We start from the raw sequence: 9,986 nt of genomic DNA on the forward strand, positions 1-9,986 counted from the left end.
TTGCTTCTGCTTTTCTTTCAAACACCTTCTGTTTTTTTTACTTCTGTAATACCCACAGCGCACATGTTAGGACTCTGTTCCACTTCCTTCCTGAGGACTTTCACGGTCCAAGTCCAGAAATATTTTTCACAGAAGCAGACAGCCCAAATTGCTCCAAAAAAAAAAAATTAATAGCACTTTATAACTAGCACCAGTTAGGCACAATTACCTAATGAAACAAAAAGGCACACCTCATCTTCTGGATCTATATCACAGGCCATCTCACAGACCCTCCAACGTATGCCTGTGAAATGTTAACTGTGGCATCTAGGCAAGTGTTATCAAAGGCACGCTTAAGCCCTGAAGCGAGACTCAAAACATGTTGATCGCTTCGCCTCGCTTTATTTGCGCTTCAGTGTCATCAACAAGGCTCTAAGACATAGTTTTCCTTGACAATGAACCTCTCTTGAAGAGGTGACCCTAGATAATTGATATTTCACTTTATCGGAATGTTTTTACAATTTCTTTGTCCATATATTTGTTGTTCATGCTTATTATTATTAGTCTTGGACTAAACATATATATATTTGTGTTTTTTCACCATTGTGCCTTTTTTCATTAAAGCCCACGCTTTATTTCCGCTTTGCACTTAAAGCCCCAGCTGACCTTAGAGCTTTTTTGCGCTTTTCGCATTTAATAACACTGATCTAGGCTAACCACACCAGTTAAATACTGTAACAGTGTAAGTTAGAGCCCGTTTGGATTGGCTTATAAGTTGGCTTATAAGCTGTTTTCAGCTTTTTTGAGTGTTTGGCTGGCCAGCTTAAAGTCATTTTATGCTTAAAATAAGCTCAAAAAAATAATTGAACTCATTTGACTTAGTTTATCTAAAGCAGCTTATAAGCTGAAAACAGCTTATAAGCCAAAAAAAATAAGTTGGACTACCCCAACTTATTTTTTTCAGCTTATAAGCTGCAAACAGCTTTAAGCTGTAAGCCAATCCAAACGGGCTCTTAATGACTTCACAAGATTTTGCAGATATATTTTAATCATCATGAGGTGACATGCATGCAAAATGAAAAATTTAAGCTGCCCATCAGAATTACGTCTCAAACTAGAGTACCTCAGAGAATTCTCAACATCTTAAAACTAATAAGATACTTTAATACCACTTATCACCAAGAAATATAATTGTCTCTAAAGGTTTCAGACATTGGACTACGATAATCCAAGAACACCATAAAAGCCAAACCATTCCTTTGGGTAACTCCTACATTCATACACATTGCTTGATAACTCAGCAGCCTATAAAGCTGGGAAAAAAGCCAATTCAATATCCATTGTCTATTTTCCAAAGTGGTTAGCATTAGCCAAATTGAAAATCTGTTCATTAGCAGGTGTAATCACGAAAACAAAGTAAAATGTATTTTTATTCGCACGTTATAGCATTTCTCAATAAAGGATCTATGTTCTATATTTGGCCAGAGCTCCAAGCTCCAATGGTATGACCACTACGCTACCAACTACGGCAAGTACTTTTTTTAAAATTAACAGAGCCCTTTTATCACTAGTTTAGACATTTATTTGAAATGACCTTCAGCCTTTATTTTTAACACAGCCTCTTCCTCAAAGCGCTCCCTTCCATCAAGAAGAATGCTCAGATACTTGTACATGTTGCTTTGAATCATCAGCTTGATATCTTGAACTTCTTCAGTAGTAAATTAGACCCGTACAAAAATTTCGCCTGCTCAACATGGTTGTGGATAGAAGCAAAATAATAGAAAGCAAGGAAGTTCACTCAAGCACTTAAATGACTATGGAAAGTCAATGTTAACCAATGCATTGCAAGTCACCAGAAAAATTCAATATGAGAAGAGGAAGTGAAATCATACAAACAAGTACATAGCCAATCATTAACCTAGATACATTGCCATGCAACAAAGAACTCATTTCGTCTCAAACTTTGGATCTTCAGCGTTTTTTCCTTGTCCCATCCAATAGAATGTCCACATACGTTTAAAAACTGTTGGGTTCTAATAAGTAATATACCAATCAGATTCCTGGATTTCAATTCATTTTGGGTTGCCTGTGGAGGCACTTCTTTCAATCACTCAAAGATAGGTTTTCTGAAAACTGTCATATTGAGATAGAAGCTACAAAGTGGGCATATAAGACCAATGACAATGTGCTGGAACACAAGTTGTCCTGTTCTTCACAGTACCTATTTGGAAACATATTTGCATGATGTAGCAGGAATTCAGTAATAATACAAGAATCCGAGTAGGGAATGGGGAGCAAATTCATGCTAGAATTTAAACTTTTGATGTAAAAAAGATCTCTTTGAGCACATCCAAATCCAAACCTACTATTAGGCTTTTAGCGAAAGAGCAGGAGGCTATATCAATGTCATCCAAAAAGCTATGGAAGTAATTTCGCCATGAAATACATGCATTAAAGATATCGCATTCTCAAAAAAACAATAGTGTGCATTTCTTCCAACTTTTGTGGTGGTATCAACAAAGCATTTGACCCTAGGAGGAATTCAATAACTTCTTCCCAGATTCCCGACTCAAATGCAGCCAGCAGTCTCAAAGTAGAGTATTCAAAAAAAGATAAGAATGGGGAACCACTTGATAGTTCAACTAGTTTTATTTAGAAGACGATAACAGATACAAAACATAAGGCATATTTGGTAGCGAAAGAGGAGAGTGTTCTGGAATATTGCAGCACCCAAGACCAGCTAGCTGATGTACTGATGAAGTGTTTATCAAAAGAGAAGTTCTGTTATTTTAGAGGATTGCTTGGTGTCTCTGACTTTGAAGGGGGCTGTTGTGGACTGATTCAAATTTTGACTGAATATTATGCTTTGTTAGAGATTGTTCCTTCATTTAAGCTAGTAGTGGATAAATGAGAGCTAGTTAAAAGTAGCTACTAATAGATAGCCAGTAGTGGAGGAAGCCAGTTTAGCAGCTTTTTCTGTTTGATGTAAGCCTATATAAAGGCACTCTATGTTGGTTTTTAATATATACTGTTAAGATTTAGCAGCTTTTTCTGTTTGATGTAAGCCTATATAAAGGCACTCTATGTTGGTTTTTAATATATACTGTTTAGAAACAATAAAGCAGTCCATCAGAGCCTTACTTTCCTTCTTTGTTAAATCACTGTTATCCCATTTTTTTCCCAACAACTACAAGAGGTAGCTCTAGCTATAGTATTTGACCTCATATGGACAATAAAGAAGAAATAATTAAATAGTTTCCAAAAAAAAAAAAGGTGCAGATTTTTTCTAATCGACCAAAATGAAAGAGTGTCATATAAAATGAAATGGAGGGAGCATATTTTACTGATATTAAAACTAAGTTTAAAATCCTAGCACATAAAATTATCACAGTTTCTGACTATATCAAACTAAATTTAGAGACAACATGCCAAGAATAGTCAACCCGAAAAGTCAAATATCTCAAAAAATGCAGAGCAATATGAATATAAATCACAGAACATATAGAGCAATACTCCTTGATGATGATCAGAGAAATAAATTGTAACTTTAGAAATGAAGAACTACTAACAACCCCTTGGATGCTAGCAAGTACAATCCTAACCTTATATATAAGCTAATAACAAGTTTCAAACATAAAGTAACAGATGTTAAGTATGTTGCAATCAATACAAACGTTAGGGGCCAAGATTAGCAATAAGAAAAGATAAATGAAGCGTGTGGGGAGGATCTCGGAAATCTTGGGAACTCCAGTTCCATTTTAACAAAATCCAGAGACGCAGCAGCCCCTTTGTATCTGCCAGCAATGACGAACTTTTCTAGTACGGTTGCATGCTTGAGCAAATATTTTACTGATGACAGTACTGCCTTATTTTTCCTTAGTGGTCCCAAAAAGTTAATGAACTTGATGGTCTTCAAATGTAGCAATGAGCAGTTATAATTATGTGTCTCAAACCTCCTTCTTTGTTCATCCTCATTTGTGTACTTTGATAGCAGGTCCTGCAGAGAAGAGTGTGCTATATTAACCAGTTATTCTCCTTAGATGAAAGTAGAAAGCCAAGATGATTGTGGATAAAATGAACTTTAAGATTCAAGGAACATATCAAATGCTTAGCAAATGTTACAAAGTGGTACATACAAACAACAACAAAAAAATGTTTCAAAGATTGATTGAAGTTGATCCTTTGTCTCCTGGCATGAAATTGAGCACTATCGACTTTTTAAATATCTTTTTCCTACAATTGTAAAAAAGTTAATTGTAGAAATGACTTTACTCAAAGAATCAATTTCCATAGTGACAACATGAAACTTCTGTCAAAGCAACTCAAGTTCCACTAAACGTCTTACATAAAACAGAATAATAAGCACAAGCTGCTGCAGATTTAGATCATTAAATCCTTGCAAAACAGCATTCAAATGCTAGAATTTGAACTACGTATTCCTTGAGGAAATTGCTGTGAACATATTGAGAAATTCTCACATTGATGGACAAGCACTATTGTAAAATGGTGCAAACTAATCTAGGATGGGTAAAACTAGACGCAGATAGCAGTTCCAGACAAGGACAATGTGGACTAGTAAGGAACAAATAATATGGCTGAAGCATTTGCACTTTTCCTATGGGCCTTAAATGGTTTCTTGAACATGACTCGCGTTCTACGCGAACATTTTTAACTATTTACCTTCATCAAAGCCAGAAGCAAGGGGCGAAAACTCCAATACTATTAACTAAGGGTCGAAAGGAATTCCTAGAGATCCAACAAACAAAGTAAAGAGTCCTTATACAAATTTTGGGGATACCATAGTATTGTAAAAGAAATATATGTGTAAAAACAACTCACTCTTGTGTCGTGACTGAACCCATCAATCACCAATGTCTCAATATTTGATGAACTCTGTAGAAATCTGCAAATTCCAGGCAAGTCCAATTGTTCGAAGCTTCTGTTAAGTTGTAAGGATTTCCTGCTTGATGGTGGAAGCTGCCATCCTTTCAGTTCCAGTATGGACAGGCACTTATAAACCAAATTGATAAACCAGAATATGTCAAAACAAGGAAATGTTACATATTTAATAAATGACATGCAAATTGTTAAACAGCGTTCAGGGTTGGCTTGTTTCCAAAGATGAACTTTTAAACACTTTGAAAAACTCATTCACATGACCTAAAGATTATGATCAGTGGAAATCAATCCAAATTTTACATGTTGTTATGTTCATTGCAAACTATTTATTTTCAGTGTTCATCCAAAAGGTCTTGTTTCAATCCCTTGCCACTGTCCAACTAGATTGGTCATAAGAATGTAACTATTTAATACTTACCAACTTGGTTATCATAATATTATCCTAAATCCTGGCATTGTTGATGTTACAAAACTAATGAATTTAAAAGCAAATAGTAAGACCCAAATTGAAAACAAAATACTGAATTTAGGATAGTGAAGAGTATGAATAAACCTCGATGCACCAGGGACCTAATTTTAGATTCTCGACACGGGCAACGCTGTGAAGAAGTTGCTTCAAACAGCTAGACTCCTTCTGCCATTCGTCCCCATCTCCAAAATCAAAATCTAAGCTAAGCACTGCAGAGACAAGTGAAGCCACATTTCTCAAGCGTATCTCACTACACGACCCCATAAGTTGCAAATTCTGAATATATGGGGCTACTATTTCAAGCCAAATGTCACTTTCATCAGTTTTATAGTCCATTATTATCAATTCTCTCAACTTCACATTGCTGATTTCCAGATGATGAATTCCCCTTAAATAGTGCAATCTCAAGCACTCCAAGTTAGGACAACCAGCTAATACCTTTTCCATGACACCCTCCGTTGTATTCTTCGGATACATAATTGAAAGGGAAACGAGACTACTCCAGTTCACACTACCGGAAGGATTCAGTTGGCAGAACCATAAAAACAAATTTCTCAAGGACGTATTCTTATATGCAAACTGAGGAAACTCATATATTTGGTCATTCATAAAGAAAAGTCCAAGTGTAAAATCTTCAACATTAGCAAGTTTAGTTGCAAAATATACCCATAAATCGACATCACTAACAAATTTCTCCTCGCGAATATCGAAAAAGACGCTGAATCTTCGGATTTTCTGGCAAGACCTCCAATAATGAAGCTCCCTGTTGATGGAAGTCACGAAATCATGAACTTCATTTTCGCCTTGGTCAACAGGGAGATGGTAGTAGAGTGATACCGGAACGGACATCCAAAGAAACCTCCATCGCGTAGACAATACGCCGCTTCTCACAACTTCTTTTCCTTCCCCCAACATAGAGAGGATGTGAATTAGAATTGGCTCGGGCAAATCGCTGAGTCGGTCTACTCCCACCATGATTTTCCTGGAATACAACCTTCAGTTGCAATTGGGTAAAAGTTGATGGAGCTCCGGTGTAGTCTGAACTCAAAAGGTAGCGCTTAGAAACATTAACACAAACACCTTAAATCTCATACATGAATTTACCCTATCTCAATCGCTTTTCAAACAACAACAACATACCCAGAGTAATTCCATAAGGTGGAGCCTGGGGTGGGGAGGCTAGGATTTACATAAACCTTACACCTACCTTTGTAGGAGTAGAGAGGTTGTTTCTGATAGACCCGCGGCTCAAAAGAAAAGAAGAAATCGAAGCAGGATTGCATTAAAATAAGAGCTATGTACCTACCCCCACTCCCACGCCCAACCCCCGCACTACCTCCACACCCTACCCACCTCCCACCCCCACCCCCCCACACACCTACCACACCCCCTCCGTAACCCCCATCCCACCACCAACCCCACAGCCCCCACCACCCTCAACCCACCTACCCCCCTGCCTACCTCCCACCCTTAGAAAGTGATATTTTCCAGTAGCATAGCATCAATTAATGCCAATAAGACAAGCAAAAGCTTACAAGGAAAACCAACACACACACACAAAAGGAAAACCAACACACACACCAGATTGTAGTTTTAAATATTGTAGCTTTTGTATAATTTTGAGGAAAAAAATTTACCTGATGATGCTTCGTCAATGGCGATAGCTCCAAATTGGGGCAGCTTATGCAGCCAAAATGTGCCCCGCTAAAATTTAGCAAAACATAAACTAGGACTACTTCTTTATAAAAATAAAATTATATTATTGATGAGCTAAAGATAAATAAAAAGAAAAGTATTTTGTTATTTTGATTTGGTATTTAAAAAAGAATAAATAAATACACGAAGAACTGAAAAATCTTGTTGGGAGTGTTGTCTCCAAAATGGAGTGCGGAACCTAAATGACCCAATAAAAATTCAATCGAACCAAAATATCTCAAGAAAAAATAGAGATAACAAAGTATCTTTAATGCATCTTTTTTCTGTGTTATATAAAGTGAATTAACGTCTCACGTTAAAATTCGTTACCGATTTTTCTTAAAAAAAATATATAAATAAATTGCATAATGCTTAGTTTTACTGCGCTATGCAACCATGGTCAATTTCCTGAGTTAGGCCTTGCTAAGTTAGGCCGTGTCAATATACTTGCCAATCCAACCATATTCATTTCAAATCAAAATTATGCAAAAACTTTCATTTTATAATGCTTCTCCGTTCACTTTTACTTATCCATTATTTTAAAAATATATTTTCACTTTTAACATATTAAGAGAAGATAATTTTTTCCTGTTTTACCCATAATATTAATTGTTCATTTCAAATCATTTTCAAGTCCATTAAAAATATGCATCAATTAATATGAATATCGTGGTAAATTATGCACTTCATTTATTATTTCTTAAGGGATGTGCAAAGTTGTGGACAAGTAAAAGTGAACGGCCGGAATATTAATTTATCTTGTGATACTAAAAGAATCTTTTGACAAGTTTTTTTTTACCGAAGTATGTATTATCTTATCTTTTGATACTTATGAAAAACATTTATTATTATAAAGAGTATTTATTTTCTTACTTTTTGAATAAATATCTTTTAACAAAGAATTTTACTGTCTTGTTCATTGACTTGTTGCTCTTTTTTCTTAATTAATGTTTATTTAGCTAATTCCAAAAACAATCGAGTCTAAGATCTATTTACCGATAAAAGTAAATAATTTTTATTATAATTGACGGTTAATTACGTTAAATATTAATGTGATAAGAATTAATTTGAGATACACACCTTGTATTTTAAAATCGAACATTTACACCATTATATTATGAAAATCCTATCTTCAATTTTAAAATACATGGTGTGTATCTCGAATTAATTCTTATTACATGAGTATTTAATGAAAAGATAACTAGAATTTTAAAAATTTGGCAAAATATTTTTTTTTAAAAAATCTAAATTATAGTGATGTAATCCCAATTTTTCAAAAAATAAAATAAAAATTAACTTCTTAAGAAATCCTACGCTAATGAAACTTTATCGGAATAAGCAAATTAAAAATAATTTTAAAGCGAAGAATAAATAAAGAAACTAAAGATGAGGAGTTCTTATATAATAAGATATTATTTAAATAAAACTAAAATAATTTGCTTGCTTAATGTGTGAGAAAGCCAATAATAATAGGTGGCATATTTTATTAAGTAATTTGTGTTATTTATAATTTTAATTATTTTTTAATTATTATATTTAATATATTTAGGTACGACTATACCCCATAGAGAGTTTAAGTGCACGATTCTCATAATATAAGTGGTGTAAATGTTCGATTTTAAAATACAAGGGGTGTATCTCGAATTAATTCTTATTATATGAGTGTTTAATGTAACTAACCCTCAATTATAATAAAAAATTATTTACTTTTGTTGGCGATAAATAAATCGTAGACTCGATTGTTTTTAGAGCTAGCTAAACAAACATTAATTAAGAAAAGGTAGCAACAAGTCTATGAACAAAAGGACAAAAAGAATTGTTAAAAGATAATATCAAAATAAAAGAATAAATACTTTTGATAAGAATAAATGTTTTTTCATAAATATCAAAAGATAATAGAATATATATTTTTGATAAAAGATTGTTAAAAGATTCTTATAGTATTAGAAGATATATTAATCTTATAAATATTTTAAAAAATGGAAACTTTTGCATAGTTATGAAATGGATGCCTAACTTAAGCAAATTGTGCCTGGTTGCATAACGCACTAAATTATGCGTTATGCAATTTATTTTTATTTTTTTTACAAGAAAAACCGTTAACGAATTTTAACGTGAGACGTTAACTCACTTTTATATAACGCAGGAAAAAAGTGCGTTAAAGGTACTTTGGTGTCTCTTTTTTTTTTCTTGGGGTATTTTGGTTCAATTGGATTTTTATTGGGTCATTTAGGTTCCGGACTCTCCAAAATGAGCCCTACAATGAGCACTCGAATATAGTCGGACTCCAATATCGATATCGAACATCGGTAAAAAATAAAAATAAAAATAAAGTTGGGTGAATAAGGGTGGGACCTATTGTTTAGCCTAAATGACCCTAATCATTTTGACCCATGGATTCATGAAATATTTGACCAAACTTCCAAAATTTACTTATTCTGAAATATGCGGTTTGCCATATGTATTTTTTAGAGTACTTTTGGAATGACAATTTGTGTACAGTTAATCAAATACAAAAAAAAAATTGTCATTATTAAATTAGCAATTTATGCTTGGCAAAGGTTCTGAATATGCTTACAAGTAAAGTTATTTTTTTTAGCTTTGGAAAAATAAATTCTGCAACCATTCAGAAGTACTTATTTTTAAGAAAAGCCTGGTCAAACATTTAAAATTTCGAAAATAAGCATTTTAAAAAAACACCTAATTAATATTGTATAAGGAAAAGAGTAAAAGATGCTCTTTAATTGCGCAATTTTTTTAATATTTGTCATCCGTTAATAGTTTAGTCTAGCCATGTCCTTATTGTTACTTAGTTGGATCAAATATGTCTTTATTTCACACGGAACCTAATGGAGCATAATTAGAAAACTAACTGGAGAGCAATTACGACCTACACACATATATTAAGGGCATATTTGATCCAATTTAATTTCTAAATGCAATT

At 33.8% G+C, this 9,986-nt stretch overlaps 1 protein-coding gene across 2 annotated transcripts; it reads right to left on the reverse strand.

Moving 5' to 3' along the window:
* Positions 1 to 3,479: 3,479 nt before the first annotated feature.
* On the reverse strand, positions 3,480 to 7,142 carry LOC132609674 (F-box/LRR-repeat protein At3g03360-like). 2 transcript variants are annotated; one of them, XM_060323767.1, is made up of 4 exons: positions 6,985 to 7,142; positions 5,432 to 6,385; positions 4,819 to 4,989; positions 3,480 to 3,976 (listed from the first exon to the last, which is right to left on the reverse strand). In XM_060323767.1, the coding sequence occupies exons 2-4, from the start codon at positions 6,320 to 6,322 to the stop codon at positions 3,668 to 3,670; spliced, it is 1,371 nt and encodes a 456-aa protein (XP_060179750.1). In that variant the 5' UTR covers positions 6,323 to 6,385; positions 6,985 to 7,142; the 3' UTR covers positions 3,480 to 3,667. The 2 variants fall into 2 exon arrangements, with proteins under 2 accessions (XP_060179750.1, XP_060179751.1); XM_060323768.1 differs by having other exon boundaries at positions 5,432 to 6,329; positions 6,985 to 7,128.
* Between the last annotated feature and the right edge of the window lie 2,844 nt (positions 7,143 to 9,986).

Source organism: Lycium barbarum, chromosome 9 (assembly GCF_019175385.1).
Source record: "Lycium barbarum isolate Lr01 chromosome 9, ASM1917538v2, whole genome shotgun sequence".
NCBI lineage: Eukaryota > Viridiplantae > Streptophyta > Magnoliopsida > Solanales > Solanaceae > Lycium > Lycium barbarum.